We start from the raw sequence: 23,403 nt of genomic DNA, 5'->3' as shown, positions 1-23,403 counted from the left end.
ACGCCTTGTGATTATTCTAGCTACAGGTGTCATATTATTATTAGCAGGCTCGGAATGCATTAGCAGGTGCAAACCGTTTGCGGATGTCCTTTTATTTTTCCGAAAGATGCTTTAAACAATGACTAAAAGTGCGTTACGTTAAAAGGGAGCTGCTAATGTTACTCACTCAATGAGACGATATTGGTCAACAAGCGATGCACCACAGTCAAATCTGTTGCCTTTTTCCCCCTTTTCCGTCCACGTCAGCGGGCTGCGAAGAGGAGCAGCTTCCCCTTCGGTGCAAACCCCCCAAACCACCTGGAAGAAGGGGAAAAAAACAACAACAATTGTCCGAGTGTTAACTCGCCATGACAAAACAACAAGAAAAAAAGGAGGGGAGTATGCTAACGTTAGCCGCCTGGTTCTACGTTGCTAATAGTTAGCAAGACGAAGCTTCTTTTTTTCCACCCTCTCCTTTTCTTTTTTGCCTCAAAGGGCATCCGAGGAGAACTTGAAAGGCGATTTAATAGGGTCGGGGCTCACCTAAGCGGTCGACTCTATCGAGATAACTTTGCTTTCCAGGCTGGTCCTCCTTGCATAAAAAGCAGGAATTTCGCCATCGCTTACGGTCCGACTGAGTGTGTGCGCATGCGTGTTAAAGCAAATCATGGCGAACCTTCAGTTTGTATATAAAGTAAAATGAAACGTTTGCGGCTCCCTTTAAATATTACGTAATTGCGTGAAGCATATTATTTCGACGTGTTTCACGCGACTTTTCTTGGGGGGATCTTTTTGTCGACTGGTCTACAAATACAACTGATAATGTCAATAGTGGCTGATGCTGGTGAGCGACTGAAACCGGGCTGGGAAAAAACCTTTTTACGTCAACGGGAATCCCAAACATTTCTACAATGAAACGAAACCGACATTTATTAAACTGCATGCAAAAAGTGTTCATTAAAGATAGAATGTTCCTGTTTACTTTCGTTTTCATCCGAATTCAGAGCACCAATACATCAGAACACATGCTGATCTATTTGATAATTTCAGCCAAGCTTTTTTGTGCTATTTTGAATCATAAAACGTTTCAATAATTTCTATTAAAAATAGAGAAATCTATTGTCAAAAACGCACATATACAATAACAGGTTGATGTCCCGATATGTATGTTTAAGATCGGTGGTAGCGTCACCTGCTGGAATTAAATTGTCCTCATAGTAGTGTGACTACTGTACAGTCCCTTTAAATCTTAACTCTTTCAGTGCCAAGCGTTATCAGAAAATGAAACCTAGAGTGACAGTATCTTTAACATTTTCACTCATCTTTCAAGGCTGACAGAATAGTGTGTGCTATGTCTTTGTAAACAAGGGTGGTGTCATATGAAAGATCTTATTCCGTTCCTTACTTAGAATTACAATTCTGTAATCTGTGTTGTATGTGTGGAAACACTGCCATCTAACGGTCACAGTTATCACTGTGGATTCTGCTCAACTTCAGTAAATTTCATTGTTCCAATACTTTGGGAGGGCATCTGGAAAGCATTGTCACCGAAAGGCGAAAAGGCGCAATTGCGATTTTTTTAAGGTGGACTGAAAAGCTGACTCAAAGCTGCTTTCATGGGTATGCTACCTATAAATCAAACTTCGAAGTCGTCAAATTGACAAGTACTTTGTTTCCAGTAAATTCTTTAGGTAACGCCAAATTTGCGATGTCTTTGAACTCAACGTTACGATACCGGAAGTATGAGGGCAAAGCAGTAGTAAACACAGCCAGCGAAGCTACTAGCTACTACCTCCAGTAGATTGCGCTGTTTTGCCTTCATGCTGAAGTCGACGCCCATTTGAAATGCAAAATTTATAACGAGGATAACGAACCCTGTAACCAACTGTCATCTCCGAACAACTAAGTTTGTTCTAAATTGCAGTCGCAATTTTTGTGTTGACAACTCAATACCACCGGGTGGCACTAGTGGACAACAGTTATGACAGTTGCAAGCCTTTCAATGAAATTGGTGATTGGCTCAGCCTGGACTCCCATAATGCAGAAGTATTCAAAAGTCATAATACTCTAATTATGACATAGCATTGACAAACATTTTCTCCTATTTACCCAAGCATTAAATAGTATTTATCAATCAATCAATCAATCAATCAAATTTTATTTATATAGCCCTAAATCACCGAAGTCTCAAAGGGCTTCACAGAATGAAAAGAGGTCATACAGAGACATCTTTTCAATGTAAGGTACACAACAGCATCCCCTGTCAAAGCTCCCAGAAGGGGAAGGAAAAACTCAAAAACCCCAATTTGGGGAAAATCAGAAACCTCCAGAAGGGACCACAGGTGGGAGGAGCCCCCTTCCAGGCCCACAGGTTGAAGTGGATGCTGCATGTACCGAACACAGAAACAATATAAATTACAGAAAACATATTGTGCTATATAGTGCAGTGATGTCTTGACAGCAGGCAAAGCCATTGGGCAGGAACCATCCCGCATTCCAGCCAGGTGGACCGCAGACGGCTAGACTCCTAACCCGTGATGGTCGACCAGCGCAGGACCCAATGGAGGCGGTCAAGTCAACCCTCACCATCTAGCTAGCCCCCTCTCCCGGCCGGAAGAGGGGGGCAGGAAAAAAGAAGAAGGCTGCAGACAGGCTAATTTAACTAAATGCTTTTGAGTATAGATGTGTTTTTAGTCGGGATTTAAAGATTTCTACCGAGGTGGCTGCGCGAACTTCCATAGGTAGGGCATTCCATAGTACTGGCGCGCGAATGGAAAATGCCCTTGATCCCGCAGACTTCTTTTTAGCCCGTGGGGTCGATAGCAAACCGGCATTTTGTGATCGAAGTTGTCGGGACGGAACATAAGGTGATACTAAGTCGACGAGATAGGAAGGAGCTAAACCGTGTAAAATTTTATAAGTAATTAACAACACCTTAAAATCACATCTCACGTGTATTGGAAGCCAATGCAGGTCAGCTAGAATCGGAGTAATATGATCAAACTTTCTCGTCCTTGTCAATAGTCTCGCCGCTGCATTCTGTACACACTGCAGGCTTTTAATGTGAGACATGGGAAGGCCAGAAAACAAAATGTTGCAATAGTCTAGGCGCGACGTAACAAATGCATGAATTAATGTTTCTGCATCGCTAAGAGAAAGAATAGGGCGAATTTTAGCTATATTGCGGAGGTGAAAAAACGCCGTTCTTGTCATGTTATTAATATGTGTTCGAAAGGAGAGAGTTGAGTCAAATATCACGCCGAGATTTTTTGCAGAACTACTTTGGGAAATAATACAGTTTTCTAGGTTCAGCGTGGTATTCTTAAGCAGGTGCTGATGATGAGCAGGGCCAATAAATAACATCTCAGTTTTATTAGGGTTGAGAAGCAGAAAATTGGAAGACATCCATTGTTTAATCTCGGCAAGGCAAGCCTCCAGTTTACTGCACTTGCACGGATCCGTTATTTCTAAGGGCATATAGAGTTGGGTATCATCAGCATAGCAATGAAAACTAATAGCATGTTTACGTATAATATCGCCGAAAGGAATCATGTAGATGTTGAACAGTAAGGGGCCAAGTACTGACCCCTGCGGGACACCACATGAGACGGAGAAAGACTCAGAGATCGCGTCGCCATAAGAGACACTATGCGTCCTTCCCAGGATGTAAGATCTGAACCAAGAAAGTGCTGATCCCGAGATACCAACACATGATCTAAGACGTTCTATAAGAATATGATGATCAATAGTGTCAAATGCGGCACTAAGATCAAGCAGTAATAATATTGATGAGATGTTGGAATCCGAGGCTAAGAGAAGATCATTCGTCACTTTTACTAGGGCTGTCTCAGTTGAGTGGTTGGCCCTAAAACCTGACTGAAGGAGTTCAAATCTATTGTTGTCTATCATAAAATCACTAAGCTGTTGTGTTACAACTTTCTCGAGAATTTTGGCGATAAACGGAAGGTGTGACACTGGCCTATAGTTAGCGAGATCTTCAGGATCTAGGTGTGGTTTCTTAAGTAATGGTTGAATGACGGCCGTCTTAAAAGCTTCAGGTACAATGCCAGAGGAGAGTGACAGGTTGATAATATTCAAGACAGACGACCCCAAGATCGGGAACAACTCTTTGACGAGTTTGCCTGGAAGCGGGTCGAGCATGCAGGACGTCGGCTTTGCTGCATTAATCAGTTGTGTAAGACACTCCAGGGATACTAAATCAAACTGGGACAGGGTAGCCAGACTTTCATGAACCTGATTGTCCGAACTAGCATCAACAATCACAGTTGAGGTGGTGAGCGGCGCTGCCTTTTTTATTTCTTCCCTTATTAGCTGAATCCGCTGAGTAAAGGATTGCATGAAATCGTGTGCTGAATGGAGGGAATTTTGATTAACCTGCTGCTGCTGTGTTAGCTGCGCTACCGTCTCAAATAAATACTTTGGGTTGTTTTTATTAAGACTAATCATTTTGGAAAAGTGATTAGTTTTTGCTAGCCTAAGAGCCTCTTTATATTTCAGCAAGCTATCGCACCAGGCCTGACGGAAAACCTCAAGTTTAGTTGTTCGCCATTTACGCTCAAGTTGTCTACTTAACAGTTTACACGTACGCGTTTCCTCCGTAAACCACGGAGTGCGCCGCTTCGGACGAGTTTTAAGTTTCAGCGGCGCAATAGAGTTTAGGGAATTTAGAAGAACCGAATTAAAATCATTCGCGAGCTTATCGACTGAGCCAGTGAAGGACGGAAAGGCAGCTGTTGCGGAAGGCAGTAATTCAGAAAGTGCAGCAGTCGTTGAAGAATTAATATCACGGCTCTTAAAGCCTTGGTTGTGGACAACAAGACCACACTGAGCTAGGACTTCAAATGTTATAAGATAATGATCAGACATAACGTTAGTATGTGGCAGAATTATGACGTTTGAGGCAGTTAGGCCACGGGTTAGCACTAAGTCTAAGATATTACCATTCCGGTGTGTTGCTGCTTTTATTATTTGTGTAAAACCAAATGCATCGATTATTGCTTGAAAAGCTACAGTAAGTGGCTCTGATGGGGAGTTCATATGAATATTGAAGTCACCCATAATTAATATATTATCTGTGTGAGTTATTAAGTCAGCCATAAGTTCAGGGAATTCATCTAAGAATCCAGAGTATGGGCCAGGAGGACGGTAAATAACTACCACATAAAATGGTGGTGAGGAGCTCGATCGCATAACGAGAGCCTCAAATGTCTTGAAAGTGTGACTCGTGCTCGTGCTAAGCCTAAGATCAGATTCCGAAATTAGGGCGACACCCCCCCCTTTTTTACAAGGACGGGCAACATGTGAGCCCACAAAGTTTGCGGGTGAGGCCTCATTTAATGGTAAGAATTCATTTGGTTTTAGCCAGGTTTCGCAGAGACCAAGCACGTTAAGATTTTGATCTGTAATAAGATCATTTACAAGAAGGGCTTTTGAAGCGAGTGACCTAATATTTATGAAGCCGAATTTAAACTGGGACATTTTTCCCGGACTATTCTGAGTCCTCGTGTTGGTAGTACTAATACCAACAAGATTTTTATGGCTGGGGCTTGCTCTATATTTTGAGTAATTAAAACCTCGTCGCGATGTTAGTAAAGTAGGAATTCGATTGTCGACGACTACAGCGCGCATATTGATATTAATATTTCGCCTAGGCACTTTGTCACTAGTCTTACTGATTAAAGAGGCAGGGCTGTTTTCCTTAATCAACACCACCTCAGCAGAAATCTTATCATTGGGGCATTCAGCATTAGGTATTGAAACAGTGTGTGGATTGCAGTGACCTAGACTAAGTATGCTATGTGTGTTGTAACAGTCCAGCCTAGTGCCGGTTAACTCTAGCCTTAACGACTCCACACCCGTTCTAGCAGGCTCGCTACTCGCCTGCGACCCGACATGCTCTAATGTGGGAAGTCATGGAAGGCTCAAACAGTAATCTATGTTTCTAGAAAGAGTGACAGCGCCTTTCCAGTTAGGGTGAAGGCCATCTGTCCTCAGCAGGTCGGGCCGGCCCCAGAAAGAGGGCCAATTATCTACAAACTGGAAACCCTGCTCTTTACAGAAACCAGCCATCCACCGGTTAAGCGAGAATAATCTGCTAAACCTCTCATCATTGCCTCTCGCAGGCAGAGGGCCAGAGACAATAACTCGATGCCGACTCATCTTTCTAGCGAGATTACAAGTCCTAGCTATGTTCTTCTTTGTAATCTCAGACTGCCTCATTCTAGTATCGTTGGAGCCGACGTGTATCACTATGTCCGAGTAGCTAGTGTTGTTTGCACTAGTCTGGTGTCTAGCCCTCTTGCGTGTCAGCTCCCTAAGGTTAGCTTCAATGTCGGGTGCTCTGGCCCCAGGAATACACATTACGGTGGCTGGCTTTTTAAGCTTGATGTTACGGGTGATGGAGTCCCCTATAACTAATGTGCGGGAGCCAGTAGACTGAGGAGGAGTTTGCCTAGCGAGGGGACTAAAGCGATTATGCGTCCGAACAGGCTCACCGCGGCTAGCAGGCTTCTTAGGGCTAATGCTAGCCGGACTAGCGGGTAGGCTACGACCCGCACTAGCCGACGCTAGCGGCATTGCGGGAGGGCTACGGCCCGCATTGTCATTATCAGATGTGTCCGTCTGATCTACGATTATCAGACTACCCTGCTCTAGCTGACGGACACGGCCCTCTAGGAGAGAAAGCCTCTCCATGAGAATAACACAGGTGTCGCAGGTGACAGAAGAGGTGGAGGTGCACGGAGCCATGCTTACCTTAGTACAGCCGAGCGAAATACTTACGCTAGCAGAGCTGCACGAGGACGAACGGAGCTAGGCGCTGTTCAGAGAAACGGCGAAACACTAGCTATCGAAGAATGGAAACAGTCCTCAAAAATGAAGGAAAAAGAAGAAAAACAACACCGAACACAGGTCCGACGGGTGGTGGTAAAAATAGAAAAATATAAAAGAAAAATATCGTTCGTCTCTCCAGCTAAGGCTAAAACAGCGACAGCAGCGACAGCGACAGCAGCGACCATAATATTTATACTATTAATATTTATAATATTTATACCTGTTTTTTTCTCATTGTAAGGCTGTGGATATCCTGTTCTGTTTTTGCTAAAGATGTCTCCCTTTACTTTTATTTATTTATTTATTTATTTATTTGCACCCGAGTCACAGTTTGAGTCACGTGATTTGGAGTCCCGATTCTTGGCAATTGTAACCAGGGTTCGTTAGTTTGGGTTTTTTTTCTGATCACGTGATCGGTGTCAGGACATCCCTCGTTGATGCTGTTCCAAAGTCCCAGTACTTTTGTCGACTTTTTTGGGGGGTCTTGATCATCATTTGAGATATTCTCATTTGCACTGATCAAACTCTTTGACAGCGTGACGGCCAAAACTGCTGATTGAGCAACACAGCCGGCTTCTTGCAGGGATTGTAGAATTTTTCCCAGCGTGGGGCCGTGAAGGAACGCCGTGTGTCCGGCCCGCCGTTTCCTGTCCGTGTCGAAAGGGGAAGTCCCGCCAGACGTATTGTTTCCGCGTCGCTCTTTTTATATCGGCGCTCTCCGGACATTGAGAATCTGCATTCTTCTTGGTCGGAAGGAGCCAGACTGTCTGCTGCTGTGTCGGCGGCCATATTAACCTTAGTCCCCACAAAGAGCGTGTGTCCGGCGAACCACTCGAGCTGCACTTTAACTGAGGAAGTCTTTTATTTTTTCAGCTACGTACACTGGCGGGATAAGCCCCATTATGCACACATTAAACATTTTTTAGAATTTGTATTTCCTTTTTTTGTGGGGATTATAGACTTTAAAGAGTTGGGTTTATATTCCCCTTACCCTTCTTTTTTTTTGTAAATAGTACACAATAGTTATTCCAGTTTTCAAGACGCCATTCGGTTATATTAACTAATTTTTGTAATGCAGACATCGCATGTGATTTTCTCCCTATTTATGCGAGTAACTTTCCTCATTTATATACCGATTAGTACACGATAGTTTTTCCAGTTTTCAAGACGCCATTCGGTTGTATTGACCAATTTTTGTAATGCAGACATCGCATGTGATTTTCTCCCAATTTGTGCGAGTAACTTTCCTCATTTATATACCGATCTCCAATTTCACTTATTGCTTCGACTACTCGGTGGCCTGATATCAATGTTTATTTTTGCGTTATTTCTCTCCAGGTCCAAACATTTACGCAAGCTGCCGAACGAAACAAATGAGGACACCATTGAAATCTACCACTTCTCTTTTGCGGTGTATCGAGTCTTTCCTGGAGTACCTCTACACCGATTTTGTAAACCTGCCGCCAGAGGATGTTGCGGGTAAGGATTTCGCCCGCGCACACTTGGCAACGCGATGGAATCAAACCGCCACTGTTTTTTCAGGCCTGCTGCACCTGGCCGTCCTCTACCAGGAGAGCAGGCTCCAAAAGTTGTGCCAGGAGAGACTCGTGACGGCCATTTCAGAGGAGAACGCCATTACTCTGCTCTCAGTCGCTGCCGAGCACAATGTCCAGGTAGGCTTTGAAGAGAGATATTAGGGTCACACTGGATTCTCCGCACACTGCTTTTGCTGTCGTGCAGTGATCCTAAAATCGAGCTAAGAGCGCCCCCAGTACGTTAAGATTTAAGCTAATTTACATTGGAATTGTATTGATTCATTCATCAGATTTTTTTGGGTTATTAAATAGTGAAAATATCAATGTTGATTTCAGAAGTTATGCTTGAAATTTCTACATTTTGAACACAACATATTTCTTGCTTGTTTGCTTTAGTTAAAATCTTTGTCCCTTTATTCTTTCAGTGCCAAGCGTTATTAAAAAAGGAAACCTAGAGGGCCAGTATATTAAGCCTATTCACGCCCCTTTCAAGGACAACAGAATACTGTGTGCTGTAAATATGGGTGATGTCATTGAAATATTGACTTCCGTTCTTTCTGTTACACTTGCATATAGGTAACAGCTTTGTTGTAAGTGTGGAAACACTGCTACCTAGTGGTCACAGTTATCACTACAGTGCTCAATTGGCTTTTATTAGGTAAGCAAAAAAAAAACATATTTGACTATAATTTTATGATTTCGTTTTGGTTTAACTATTTTAAAAGATGAGAATGTTCCTGCGTGACATTGAATGAGTTAAGACCACTTGCACAAACATGAGATGAATTATACACCAGAATACACTATAATTCTTCTGGTATAAAAGTGTCCCGGCAGATATCAGAATATTCAATTGAATGCTCTGACAGGGACACTGGTTTTATTTTCAAAATAAAAGTAAGTCGATTGGAACACGAGGGAATTTATCGATAATTGTTACGATGAGCCCTTTGCAAAATGTTTTACATCTTTATGATGTCGTGTTTTTTTTTTTTTTTTTTATGTATGGGCATTATAATATGTGGTAATTTTTCAGCAGACGAGACACAAATAGGAAAGATGTTGCTTGATCCATCTTTTGGAGTTCATAAATAAAAGACACCTGGAGGCACCACTTCAACTGTACATCCAACAGCTCATCACTTTTTTGTGTTTTTTTTCATCCAATAATCCTTTTCATTGCTTAATTAGTGCTTGGCTGAAAAAAGTATTCCCAAAGAGGAACATAATTGAAAAAAGGTCAAGAACTACGGTTTTTGAGGTTGCTGAATGAGATATGAGAAAATATAAAATTGAGCAGAGCGTCACCGGGCATTCCGGGCATTCCTTTCCGCTGACTGGACTATGCTATCTTGCTCTTTTTAGAACCTGGAGGAATTCTGTTTCCAGTTCTGTGTCAAAAACATGGCCTCAGTCACACAGACGCAGGCTTTTGCCGAGATGGAGGAATCCTTGCTCAGAGACCTAATTTGCAAAGCCAGACACCTTGGGGTTTTCAAAACATGACCCCCCCCCCCCAATACTCTTCCAATATTTTGGCCCCACTCTTTCTTGTGGTGATGACATCACTTGGTTTCCATTTTTGACACCGCAACACAGACCGAGGGAAATAAAGTCCAATTGTTTCCTAAAAGTTGAAGACCACATAAACCAAATATTCTGCTTGTTTAGTCAACTGGTCTATTTTTCTTCTTGTTGGTAGCTTAAATTGTTACTTTGCAATTTTTCTATGATCACCAAAGGTCTCAAGCATCAATGGCAAGTAATTATAAACTTTCAAAAAACCCAAGAGATTTGAATATTGCATATTTAAACACCAAAATTGTCAACAAACCATATATTTCCTAAAGGTTTAATAGCTCTATGCTAATAAATTATATGAAACTCCCATCGATGTGCTACCAGAAATTAGCATTAAATGTAATGTTCATAATGAACCTTCAAAGAACTCTTACTGTAGCACAGATAAATCAGCAATAAATACACAATATGACTTCAAGGCTTTCTTTGTCATCTTGGTCTTCATACGCAAGGCGCGCGACTCAAAAAGCTCATTTTGCAAACTGTTGGAAGTATCAATATATCGTTTACACGCATCACATATTTCTGTTATGAAGTTGATAAAATAAGCCAAGTTAAAATAAGCCATAGTTATAATGTGTGTGTGCTTGAAATGTTGCACTTAACAATATGAAAACACATCTAAATAGCACTTGCTGTTCAAATAAACTGCAAACAGGAGAATGTCGATCCCAAAACACAACTGTATGTGTTGTATTGTTTTTCCTTGTTCTTCTCTGATATCTATCGGCAGTTGGCAAAGCGGTTTAAACGCGCCGCTCTGCCACCAGCTGATAATGCCCCTCCACAGCGACGAAACCAGCCAATTAACGGTGGCTGGTTGTCAAAATGTTTGCTGTCGCCATCTAGCGGCGGGGGTCTGAATTGCACTCGGTTCTCATGGCGCCACCGGTGAAAGGAGCTATTGGTGTCCTGCAAAAGTTGGAGCGAATATTTCCAGTGGGGGCGGGGCAAAACGTTTTCTCTTCCCTGGGGGGTTTGCAAAAATAGAATTGAGAAGCACTGCACTTCACAAACGCAACTAATTGTTTCAGTGGTTTACTTCCACTTCCTGTTATTGTTTACAAATATTTGCGTCATTATGTACATCATATGTATTGTTTGGTTGTGAAAATAAAATGACAAAAAGGGTACTACTTCAAATGTTACCGTATAATCAAAACTTTTATACAAGTTGCATTATCGGAGCTGTATTAAGAAAATATATACAGTATATAGCAGAATTATAAATGTGTTTTAACTTGCGGTCTTTTTGGAACAAAACCAATTTGAACTATTGCAGCTTGAAATGTTTTTACCCGGTTGAGCTTGCACGCGATACGCTGTGGTTTTCACACTCAGGGTTTATTCGGCGCACACAATGTGCCAACGCATCACAAAAGGCGTTCACGCCTTGAGACGGAGATGGGGAAATCTTAACTGTTACTTGCGCAAATTCAGAAGGAATACACGTGATCTGGCAATTGTGAGTTTTGGCAGCGAGCTGAATGAGGATGCTGCTGCCAGCGGAGAAGGAGAAACCACCTAGCGAGGGAAGATGAGGGCAGCTGAGGTTAGAGAAGAAAATGGGAAATGTCGACGTTTATTGGGATGAACTGAAAGTAAAAATAAATAAAACTGGCACTTAAACAGGGGTGTGTAGATTTTTTACGAACACAAAATAGGAAGCAATTGTAACATTTAATCTCAATTCCCTTCGTCTTGTTGATTAAACATCCAAGTGGTACGTTTTTGGTCAAACGGTATCGCCACCTACTGGCCTGGCATACATATGACGACAGTTCACGTTTGGTTTTTCAGGTAGTGTCGCGAAAAGAAAAAAACAAATCTTTGAGCAGGGGTGTGTAAACATTTTATAAACATGGGACAACCATTTTGGTTTTTGGGGTATTTTTTGCTTTCTCTGTGCGACCTTTCAAAAACCACCCAAAAAATGTTTCGCGTTGTTACAGTTTAAAGCTGTTAGTGTGGCGAATGCAGCCGTTGGTTGTTTGCACAGGTGTGCGTGTGTGTTTTACAAAGATGGATGAATGTGAAGCTACATGCAAACATGCTGAATGTGTGAACTTTTCAATCCCTACGTTTTATTAGCAGGAATGTGATGCTGTTGAAATGTGATGTCACCTGACATCACTTACCATTCAAGGCCTCAATCTTGGCCTTGAGGAGGTAAGGGGGCTGGGAGGGGGGGGAGACATGCTTCCTGACATTGTGAGAGCTTCAGGAGCCATGGGAATTCGAGCACGATTTTGTTTTGTTTTTTTCAGCCTCTGTATGTTCACATACCGGACATGCACAGTATATGTACAGTACAGACACACACCACATCCACTTTATTATTATTGTTATAATATATATATATATATATATATATATATATATATATATATATATATATATATATATATATATATATATATATATATATATATATATATATATATATATATATATATATATAATATATATATATAATTAATGGAGGCCAACCAATAACCAACATTTGGATCCAACATTGATTTTTAGTAGACGTTTTTCAATTCAAACAAAATGTTGATGAGACCCTCAGGCTAAACAGACTAAACAGATTAAGTTAAATGAAAAATGAAACCAATACATAACTCTCCAACGTTTTTTTTTTATACAGTAAATCAAATTAAAAAAGTAAATTAGCAAGGCTAATACTCTTTGAAATGCCAAATATCAGGTCAGATCTTTGGCCCGTCTAATATCTGTCCATCTCCAGGAAAAAAGTTGAAAATTGCCCATGGTGATTGTTAAACATTTTGTAAACAATATTTTTCTTCTCCAAAAAAAAGTAAAGAAAATCAAACAGAGCACATATATTGAGATCAAAAGAAGAATATGCATCATTGGTTAATCCTGTGGGAAAAAACAAGTGAGTGCGGGGGAGGGTCCGGGAGGCGGGGAAATGGACCTCGTCCCAGCCCAGTCAAAGTACAAAAGCGTGTGTGAGTAAGCGTGCGATTAAGAGAGAGAGGGCTAACGACACAAAGGGGAAGTGGGCAGCTGCAGCAACCGCTAGTCACTGAGATTGGTGGAAACCTGCCGGAGTAAAAAACAAACAAACAAGAGACGAGCTCACATAATAGTGACTTTGCGCAGACTTTTTTTGTTGTTGTTTTAAGTGTAGGACAAGGATTCAGAACTTAAGGATTTTAATGCCGTCTTTTCCCATATGTTCATGGATATGCAAACCTTCCCTTTGTAAGACTCCCCAGCCGAGAAGAGCATGATGGGAGGAGGGGAGGGGGACACCGGTTCTCTCCCCATCGCTCGCAACGGGACTTCCAAGAAGACTTCAAGGATGGGCTTCCCGTTGGAGACAACTCAAGAGGTTTGAATCCTTGGAAACAAGTGTCCTCAGTTCTTTATCCTAAATTGGTGCATCAGAGACGTTGCTGTAAAGGCAACGGGACAATGTATGTTGCGTAATACTTTGGAACTACTTCGGGGGCAGGCAGTTTGAAGTTTTTCACTCAGGATATCCTCGTGACCCCGCTGCAACCCCTGCCTGCGACTTGAAACGGTAGCATCCATGCCGGTGTCTGCTATCAAAAACCGGGTGGACAGTCATAAACTGCTTTTGTCTTTTGTCCCGCTTCAAAAGCCGGCAATTTTGGCAACCTTCTCACAGCATATCCTCCAGACAATGTGTCACTTTTCGCCCTGATTTTCTTGAATCTACTCCTTCCGTCCCTTTCAAGCTTCAAGGATAAAATACTAGACAGCTTCTTTGGGAGATGCGAGACCGGTGTTAAATCTGACACCTCTGGAGCTGCCACCTTCCCTCGAAGGCTGGCAAATTTGGCACCTCGGGACCAAGCATCAGACGTATTTGCGCCAGTGACGGATAAGCTATTGCTGGTATTGTGGAATCCCCGATTAGACAGTGTGGGGTCAACTTCCAACCCGAAGGAGCACCTTTTGAGGCAAGACTGCCATGGTAGTGTATGGAACAAAAGGATTCTTGCTCTCCGACTCCTCCATCTTTGGGACTTCCTCGGAAACCGTTTACACCAGATATCCTTACAAACGTGCATCAGAAATGTAGCTGGTACGTCCGCGCCATTTTCTGGAAGCCCCTTTCAAAACGACACTACCGTGGGAGTGTCTAGAACGAAAACCTCCTTGGTCCCTGACTCTCTTACTCATAGCTACCGGGCCACCTCTTGAGACTTTCTCAGAAACCGGTGAATTTGGTACCTTTCACGACGAATGTCCTCAGAACGGTACATGAGAGATGTAATTCTGTGTCTGGAACCTCCTTTCAAGAAGAGACCACTGAACGAAAACGGTTTTTGTCCCCGACACCCATTTCTCACCAGCCCACCTCTGGGACTTTCTTAAAAACCCGTGAATTTGGCACCCTTTACATCTGATACGCTCAGAACCGAGCATCAGAGATGTAACTGCTTTGCCCTCACGTGTGTCTGGAGCAAAAGACTTTTTGACAGTTCAGCCTCAAGATGGTCAACGCATTCCCGCCGCCGGGATCGGGCAATGTCTCCGCGGGCAACTGGAGCTGCAGCAAAAACGACAGCTTCAAGTACCCGCTGTACAGCACGGTGTTCAGCGTGGTCTTCGTGGTGGGCCTCATCACCAACGTGGTGGCCATGTACATCTTCACCTGTTGGCTCAAGCTGCGCAACGAGACCACCACCTACATGATGAACCTGGTGGTTTCCGACCTGCTCTTCGTCTTCACGCTGCCCCTGCGCGTCTTCTACTTCATCAACCGGAGCTGGCCCTTCGGAAGCATGCTGTGCAAGGTGTCGGTGTCTCTCTTCTACACCAACATGTACGGCAGCATCCTGTTCCTCACGTGCATCAGCGTGGACCGCTTCCTGGCCATCGTGCACCCCTTCCGCTCACGGACGCTGCGCACCAAGCGCAACGCCAAGTTGGTGTGCGCCGCCGTCTGGTTGCTGGTGCTGTCGGGCAGCCTGCCCACGGGCTTCCTGCTGGACACCACCTCGCGCCAGCAGCAGGGCACCAACGCCACCTTCTGCTTTGAGAACTTCTCCTCCAGCCAGTGGAAGTCGCACCTGTCCAAGGTGGTCATCTTCATCGAGACCGTAGGCTTCGTCATCCCGCTGCTCCTCAACTTGGGCTGCTCCATCAGGGTCCTCCAGACTCTGCGGCGCCCCCACAAGGTGAGCCGGGGCGGGAAGCTGAACAAGACCAAGATCCTGCGCATGATCGCCGTGCACCTCACCACCTTCTGCTTCTGCTTCATCCCCTACAACGTCAACCTGGTCTTCTACTCTTTGGTGCGCACCAAGACGCTCAAGGGATGCTTTGCCGAGTCGGTGGTGCGAACCATCTACCCGGTCACGCTCTGCATCGCCGTTTCCAACTGCTGCTTCGATCCCATCGTCTACTACTTCACCTCGGAGACCATCCAGAACTCCATCAAGAGGAAATCCCTGGCCGGGCAGCCGCTTGACGCCAAGTTCTCCGAGGCTTTGCACTCGGAATCCAGCTCCAACTTGCAGTGCGGCCTGAGGAACCTCAAAGCCAAGATGCTGCACAATGAGTCTTCGGTGTGACATTTTTTTTTTCCCCCTCGCGAGCACTAAAATCTGATGTCCGGGTCGTCAAACTGGCATTTGTGGATTTATAATGCTCTGCGCCCTCCGCGATGTCCTTCTGCTGTGGATTTTATTGACAAATTTTTAACCGGCTGAAGAGGAGTGAGAAGACTTTTGGAAATGCGTGTTGCTTAGCCAAGTGTGGAGGAAACCTTTTTTTTTGACAGGCAATGTGCAAATGTACTTGCTAATACCTTTGAATGTACCTGTAGGCTAAATAGATATTTTTTTTACTTCAAAAAATGCCAAACAACAATGACATAAAATTGCGCAATTCAAGACCCTTTAGCATTATGGGGGGGGGAAATGTTTATTTATCGTACAATTACATTTAAGTATATTTCATTCAAACGTACTTGCAAATACATTCAAACGCACTTGTAGGCTAAATGCTAAAAACAGCATTGTATCACCCACAAATGCATACTGCTGCATTCTAGCAGAAAAAGCTGCAGACAATATAATGAAACCATCAAACTCAGTGAAAAACAATAAGTAGGCAAAATGCTTGAGAATTTTTTTTTAGTTGCGCTAGTCAAGATCCTGGAGCATTATGCGTAAAAAAATGTTTTAGCATTTAATGTACAAGTACATTTAAACAGTTTATTCACACACACTTTTGAACATACGTTTGAATGTATTTGTAGGCTAAATGCTAAAAAACAGCATTATTTTTTATCATTGGAAAAAATCATTGACAAGTGCAATGTGTCATCGCAAAAAAATGCTTAATGGTTATCATAATAAAATCATAAAACATAATGAAGCCATACATTTTACTAATAAAGATTACTATAATAATTGTTTCACATATAGATAGAAGATAGGCCAAATGCTTTAAAATGTTGCATTTCTTGTGAAAATGGGTGGGAAAATATCATATTTTGAGTTTTTAGTCCACTATGTTCAAACCTATTTGCAAGTAAGTTTGTTGGTGAAAAATGTTCCAGACAAATTAGGAGCTTTACTCTTCTATAGTCACTAACTTCAGCACACTTAAGTTATATTGCGCCAAAGGTGGCTTTTTGTGCACGGCAATGAAAGTCTTCAATAAACGCATTTGCACCTCGAAAAAACACACCTTTCTTTTCAATGTCCATGCAATGTTTATGACCATTTCAAATATTTGCGCAAGTTCTGACATCTGGCAAAATTGTGAAAACGTTGACTGAATTAGCATGGAGGACATTTTAGCTTGGGCTAAAAGTTTACCCCCACACGCAGTATTCAGTGAAGCCGCAGCCGGATTGAGGAAGTAAACGTCAAGCTACGCTCGGGCGGGAGTGCCAACTTCCTGCCCGGACGTTATGTGCAATCGTTGGGCTTAACTAGACACACTTGCGTCCACTTTATTAGGTACGCTCAGGTCTTCACACGTGACATCACAGAATTGAAACTGAACTAAACTCTGATGGCATTTGCAAATGAAGCCATCGTTGTTGTTTTGGTTTCACTTGAATCCAATGTGTGTATGAGCGCTTGTGAATGAAGTATAGTGCCAATAAGTGTTCATTTTTTGTTAAGAAATTTGAAAATCATGTCAAATTTAAAGATACAAAGCGCAGCGGTATAAATTATCTTTTTTTTTTTTTTTAGAATTTATTTTTGATTTTCTTTTGACAGAAACAAAAATCTAATATAATCATGATTAAAAAAAAAATACAATTAATGCAGGCAAAAAAATATCCGGAAATTGATTTTTTGTTTTTTAATCAACAAAATACATTTTTAAATACTTTACGCAAATAATCTTTAGTCCTCATTTCTGAATGAAATGTTTGACTGACTTGGCTGATTTGTTGACATGCCCTTTAGCACAGCTCCACCTAGTGGCTACAAAACTCAACCCCAGCACCTACTGTAGCTTCTATTCTATGTGCCTTATAATGCGGAAAATACTGTCGTCATAACAACCAAGGTTTGGGGGGGGGGTTGCCAGTTTAAAAATGCCAAAAATATTTCTTTGAAAATTTGAAATACGTCTTAATTGAGAAAACTGAACAAAAACAAGGCAACCCGACGAAATTTGACCTTTTCATCTTTTCAATATTTTTTAAAATATGAGAATCTTTTTCAGTCTATTCAGATTTTTCTGGTTGTGGTTTGCTCACACAGGTCAAGACGTTCTTCAATCGGAACATTCTCAGGATGCGCCTGCAAATTTCAAGCAAGCAGGTGGACGTAATAGCGCAAATATGTCCGCAAGAACCGGATTGAGTGGAACAAAGGAGCATCTTTGAGGTTTTATCTTCATCTTTTTTCCCATCCAAACTATTCCAACTGCCGCTGCTTCCAGCAATGCAAAACAAATGCTAGGGCGTGACTTTATTTCCCACGCAGCGCCACCTTTAAATTCCTGTTGTGAAAACAAACAAACGCTCCGGTGGAGGCGCAAAGTCCTGATGAGCTCAGGCTAGTGGAAAACGCTTCTGTATTTTCATAAAAACTCGCCGTTTGAGTTTCACTCTTCTCCTGACCTTCGCTAATCCCCAAACACAAATTAGCCAATCAAAATCATTCTTAGGTCGCGCAGATAGATTTGGAGTTATTGATGAAAATATGGATTTTTTTTTTTAGGATTTCTACATAAATCTCCTTCAGGTTTCGGCTTTTATTTATTTTTTTGATATACCATATATGGACGCACCTTGAAGCAATTTCCATGAGGACGAGGCGGAAATCTGTGTTTTTCTAAAAGAAAGTGAGATTGTATCAAAAAAATCCCGAAATGCTTTTTAAATAAACAAAACCACATATTTGAAGGTTTCATTTTAAGGCATCTAGTGGATGCATATTGCAACCCCAGCCACTACTGTAGCTTCTATTCTATGCGGCTTATATTTCGGTGCACCCTGCATATATGAAAACCGTTTTAAAGTAAGCCATTCGTTGAAGGTGCGCTTTATAATCCAGTACGGAAAATACGGTATGCCCTCGAGCGCTTTTGTTTGGCTACGTGTGTTGCGCCAACATTTGTGTTCAAATAGCCGTTGTATTAGGACACTGCGACTGCATTGCTATTGGTTAGCCCACCTTTAGCATTTTGCATCGTTTATTAGCATTTAGCGATGTAGATTTTACTCATGCAAAGGATATTTGAACGTGTTCAGAAACTCTTCATCCTCCCGTTTGCCGTTTGACTCCTTCAAAAAATAGCAGCTGCGGAAAAAGGTCATGACAAACTCACAACTGGTACTGTATCTTCCTTGGGGGAGGTAATAAACAAAACTCTTTTGCATATACAAACCTTATCTAATCAGCATGACCTCTCCCTCATTCTACTGACAAGACGCAGACACGCATTCTGCTTGCTCTTTTTTTTAAAAGGAGCTTTTTATCGTCCTCTTTTTATTGCCCCCCCCCCCCCCTTTTTTTTTAAGCATTGAAAGACAGTACAATACTATCAACGCTTGCACACAGCAGACGTGTTTCGGCTGACAAGCTCCATCGAGGTCATGCCAGTTCTGTACTAACTACCAGGCCGCTTCCTGTGAGTGAAAGGCAGATATGTGCAATGGGTCCCAGTTAAACTATTAACGCAAACCGTCTTCTCCGCGATAACAAGAAAATACCAGAATTTGACCCCGAACTTATACGCGGCGCGTCCTATATTTGGTCATTTTCACCAACAAATCTCGTAGCTGTGCCAGAAAGGGATCGATGCCTTTGGCTGTTGAGAAAAAGAAACATTCAAGTAAAGGACAGATGTCGAAATTCCGCTCGTCATTTGAGATGACATATCAAGGGCAGGAGCTCAGTCGGGGGGGGGGGGGGGGGGGGGGTCTGCAGATGATAATGAAGCATTTCCCTTCCCCCTTGAATGCGTGGCATTTTTTGGAAGGAAACGTCTGCTATTAAGCTGATATGAGCAGCGTCCATTTGAGCCACGAGACACTCGGCGCAGTCACCGCAGCACGTCTCCATTCTTCGCCCCTTCGGTCTTGTCGTGACTCTCGCTATCACACCGGAACATGTTTGGTGCAGGCTAAGGGACTTGATTGCCAATTAAAGAGACACAAAAAGAATTTCAGACCAGCTTGCTAAATGAGACGCAGCACCGGGCTAATAAACGTAACAGGAAGAGTGGAGGGATGAGAGTAAACTTGCCAGTCACATGACCCCCCCCCCCCCCCCCCCCCCCCGCTACTCCACTCCCACCTAAACAAACCTTATCATGATGTTAGCGTGCCTTAGCGTTTGCGTGGCAGAGCACAAAGTAGACATCATCCAAAGACTTTTATTTTCCCCCCACGCAGAAAATGGCTGTCAACTATGGGTTCCGATGTAAGACAATAAACTCTACAGTGCAGGGGTTCCTGCAAATGGTGGTTAAAAGTCTCCGGTTTGCCCTGTACGTGTTTTTTTCATCAAAAAGTCAGACCAAAGTGGAGATTTGCCAAAACCACCGGACTCGCGATTGCATCTGATGTTCCAATTCATTTGCTCTTAATTTGAAAAGAAAGCTGTACCTTTCAGAGCATTATAAGCATGATGTTGCATTTTCTGATATAAGCAGAAACCCAGATAAAATCTCATGTACTCGTCCCCCCAATTATGAACCACCGAGCTAATGTACCGATTGATACCGATATCAATTCAATCCTGCCTCGCGGAATCCCCGTTAGCAATTTACGGACACCTTTTTTTTCCCATGACATTTACGCACAATGTCAAGCTTTGTGTTTGCGAGCAAGTGGGACGCACAGAGCAGCCTCTAATCCTGCGTGTGTGTGTGTGTGTGTGCGTGTGTGCGTGTCAGACATTCTCGTCAGACATTCTCGTGAACTCTCTGTCACCTCTTGTAGTTCATGAGGGCAAAAGGGCTAGTACCCAAAACAGAAAATGAATGTATAATACTGTACAATATGACTAGTATTGTAATTATATGTAATTACTGCAATAAAAAAATGTTGCAAACAAACACTCAAAACGTGAGTAATACTAAAGTCTGCCACAGCGGCGCTCAAATGAGGTTACACAAAGGCACTTTAGGGCTATCGGACTTTAGTACGGTTTCTGCAGATATCTGCAAGTTCATTTATAGGGCTTTTTAATTCATTCACTTCCGCTGACACCTCCATAAATCAAAAATCAATTTTAACTGGGCTAGCAGGGAATAAGCTAATGCCATGACAGGAGCAGATTTTTTTTTTTTTTTTTCAAATTAAGAGCAAACTGATTGAAACACAAAGCAGTAGTTTTGTTCAATTCTTCTATAGTGACTCCTTTGTACAATTTGTTTTTAATACTTTCCAAAATAGTAAAAGAACATCACTATTAATCATAGGACATTAACATTACTGTTAATCAAAAAAAACATTTCAAGTTTTTCATTAAAAAAAAGAAAATAGCTCATTTTTATACTTGACAAAATCAGCTCATGGGCCGGATTAAACTTGTTTTTGGGCCAGAACTGGCCCGTGAACCCTATGTTTGACACCACCATTGTAAAGCTTTATTAGTTTTAAAGTTTGATATGGATGAGCAATGTTGTGCATATGATGTTACACTATCCTTGGGAGTTTCTGAATAAATTATGTATTTTAATTCCTGTTTTGCAACCATATTTTAAAAATCTTACCTAGTGGTGCTCAAAAGGGGTTACGAGAAATCACTTCGGGATTACGTGAGATTTTAACTGCAGGTATCACCTAATACAGTGCGTTTTCAAACTAAGAGCAAATGAAATGGAACATGAAGTAACTTAGTGTTTGTGAATCTTTTGCAAAATATTATTTGCATTTTTTTGTTAAATAAAGCACAAAATTAGATTTGCAGGTGCCTGGGAATTATTTTTATATCTCACTAATGTCTTTATTCACAATTACAAAACTCTTAAGTTAAAATATTGACAATATGGGTAAATAAAACCACTCAAGATGCTTTCCATGCTCATCATCATGTCCTAAAATAGGAATATCTCTTCTCTATGATTTTACGTCACGATTAAATATTTTGGCTTTTGTTGCGTTCCGTGTCTGAAATTGAGGAAATAAAAGTAGCCGTGTGTCACAATATGGCAAAGAAATGAGTCATGTCGCTCCGTTTCCTCTTTTTCCACCTTCGCTGAATTACTCTGCAAAGTCGTGGTTTGTGTGCGCAAAATTTTGGATGCGGCTCACAAGATTGAATTAATTGGCTACTAGAACCAAAAAGGACAACTTTTTTTTTTTTTTAAACCGGCCTTGTTTTCGTCCACCTCACTTCATTTCAAGCTCGACTAAAAAAAGGGCAGTAAACACTTTTTTTTTTTTTAATTTCAGGTGTAAACTGAATATTTTCTTCGCGTTTATATAACGGGAAAATATTTTCAAGTTATATATATATATTTTGTTTAAAGCATCATGTTTTTACATGTAAAATAAAAAAAAATACAACAGGAAGGAAGGAACTATTAGCCTGCGCCGTCTGAGTATTTGAAGGGAGCTGTCCCAGTACTTTTGAGCAGTCAAATTAATAACCGAGCTTTTCATGTGACAAGACAAAGCAAGGAAGTCTTTTTACTACATTCCCTTCCCGTCCCTTCAGAAGTGCTGACAAGAACACAATAATCACAACATAAACACTCTATGAATTACAGTAATAAACACTTGCAGTGATTTTGGCTCCCTCTAGTGGTTTGTAAAAGCATCACTGCCTACGTGCAGTTATAACGTGATTCTTAATGTAGCCATTTTCAGCAGGAAAAAAAGTTAGTTTTTAGCATATAATTACGAAATTATCTTTCATATGCAATTCAAACGTTTAACAATAGATTTCCCCACTTGTGAATGACTGAAAATGACATCACGCGCTCAAGAAAATAGTGCCCTTGTGAGGCTAATTGTGATAGGGGCAATAGCTGAGATTAAAATTGAAATTCCAAGGCAATAATTTAAAACAATAATACAAAAAAAATGTGTTCATTATAGAAAAATGGAACATCCTAATCGAGTAAGCACAGGGTGAAATTAGTACCTTTTTAATATCTTGTGTGGATACACTCTATACACTGAAAATTGATGTATTTTATACAAAAAACACGATTATTTTACACAAAGAAAACACGTTATTGTAGTTTTGTATTTCCTTCTGCACTTACTTGTCCTTTTTACACCTGACAAAAAAAACAACGAAGATAAACCACAGCATTTAATCAAATCACTGTAGAAAATCTTTGTTAATATCATCAAGTGTTTTATCAACCATTATGCACGAGGTAGAAGAACAGTATACATTTTTAGACGCGGCTATTTCCGCTTGCCCGTGACGCAATCCGTGACATACGTCTAAAACACGACTGCTTCCGGTTTTTCCGAGACGCAATCCACGACTGTGTTTTAGCGCTCGGCCTCGAGGTGGCGGAATAACACCGTATGACGTTCATTTTTTTTCTCGTTCTTATTTTGTAATACTGTATTTAAACAAACAAAAACATTCTTGAACTAACCGTAACATAAAGAAATACAATAAAATATGTATTATTTGAAAGGTACGTAATGGCTACAATAAATAGCGTAGAAAGCTCAATAGTCAAACAATGTAATATCGTGAGACAACGTGTTTGTCAGCGCTGGTCTTTTTTTTTTTAAATCTGGGACAGCTGTTCTGTAAGTAAACTTCGAAATCCATTCGATGATATATATAAAAAAAGAAATCTCTGATTTAGTAGTAAGAGATTTATTAAAAACCGTGTACAATTTTGTCAGAGCCCGGATAGCTCAGTCGGTAGAGCATCAGACTTTTAATCTGAGGGTCCAGGGTTCAAGTCCCTGTTCGGGCGGGCTCATTTTTTCTTGAATGCGATATGACGTCAAAACACTTGTGGCCATCAAACGACTTAAGCGATCTAATAAAACACT

At 41.6% G+C, this 23,403-nt stretch overlaps 3 protein-coding genes and 1 non-coding gene across 13 annotated transcripts in view; 3 read left to right on the top strand and 1 right to left on the bottom strand.

The window, feature by feature from the left end:
• Window positions 1–7,089, bottom strand: part of fndc3a (fibronectin type III domain containing 3A) — a 48,342-nt gene extending 41,253 nt beyond the window's left edge. For all 4 annotated transcript variants that reach the window (XM_088427296.1, XM_088427293.1, XM_088427295.1 and 1 more), the window contains exons 1-2: window positions 523–7,089; window positions 167–297 (exon numbers count right to left, since the gene is read on the bottom strand). The gene's annotated coding sequence lies outside the window, so the exon portion shown is untranslated. The remainder of the gene's footprint in view (window positions 1–166; window positions 298–522) is intronic.
• The window catches only part of rcbtb2 (regulator of chromosome condensation (RCC1) and BTB (POZ) domain containing protein 2), a 42,345-nt gene continuing 19,596 nt past the window's right edge, over window positions 655–23,403 (top strand). Inside the window, exons 1-5 of one of the 6 annotated variants that reach the window (XR_015867194.1) lie at window positions 655–823; window positions 8,170–8,310; window positions 8,374–8,504; window positions 8,943–9,024; window positions 9,732–10,608. Coding sequence is in view for 4 of the 6 variants with exons in the window: in XM_088427302.1 (XP_088283428.1) it covers window positions 802–823; window positions 8,170–8,310; window positions 8,374–8,504; window positions 9,732–9,872 (435 nt within the window). In the remaining 2 variants the exon portion in view is untranslated. Of the gene's footprint in view, window positions 824–1,395; window positions 1,600–8,169; window positions 8,311–8,373; window positions 8,505–8,942; window positions 9,525–9,731; window positions 10,609–17,677; window positions 18,892–23,403 lie in introns of those variants that run through there. The other 5 variants (XR_015867193.1, XM_088427305.1, XM_088427302.1 and 2 more) reach the window with 5 other exon arrangements.
• On the top strand, window positions 12,955–16,653 carry lpar6a (lysophosphatidic acid receptor 6a). 2 transcript variants are annotated; one of them, XM_088428534.1, is made up of 2 exons: window positions 12,955–15,124; window positions 15,254–16,653. In XM_088428534.1, the coding sequence occupies exons 1-2, from the start codon at window positions 14,438–14,440 to the stop codon at window positions 15,518–15,520; spliced, it is 954 nt and encodes a 317-aa protein (XP_088284660.1). In that variant the 5' UTR covers window positions 12,955–14,437; the 3' UTR covers window positions 15,521–16,653. The 2 variants fall into 2 exon arrangements, with proteins under 2 accessions (XP_088284660.1, XP_088284658.1); XM_088428532.1 differs by having other exon boundaries at window positions 12,955–16,652.
• Window positions 23,252–23,324, top strand: trnak-uuu (transfer RNA lysine (anticodon UUU)). Its single transcript has one exon. It is a non-coding gene; the product is annotated as a tRNA-Lys (tRNA).

The sequence above is a fragment of the Hippichthys cyanospilos genome, chromosome 11, assembly GCF_059441005.1.
Source record: "Hippichthys cyanospilos isolate Australia breed blue-spotted pipefish chromosome 11, RoL_Hcya_1.0, whole genome shotgun sequence".
Classification (NCBI taxonomy): Eukaryota; Metazoa; Chordata; class Actinopteri; order Syngnathiformes; family Syngnathidae; genus Hippichthys; species Hippichthys cyanospilos.
The sequence above is the reverse complement of the archived record's forward strand: the minus strand, read 5'-3'. Positions and strand labels throughout refer to the sequence as shown.

Coding starts and splice junctions, on each gene's coding strand:
- lpar6a (XM_088428532.1), top strand. CDS start 14,438: ATGGTCAACGCATTCCCGCCGCCGGGATCGGGCAATGTCTCCGCGGGC.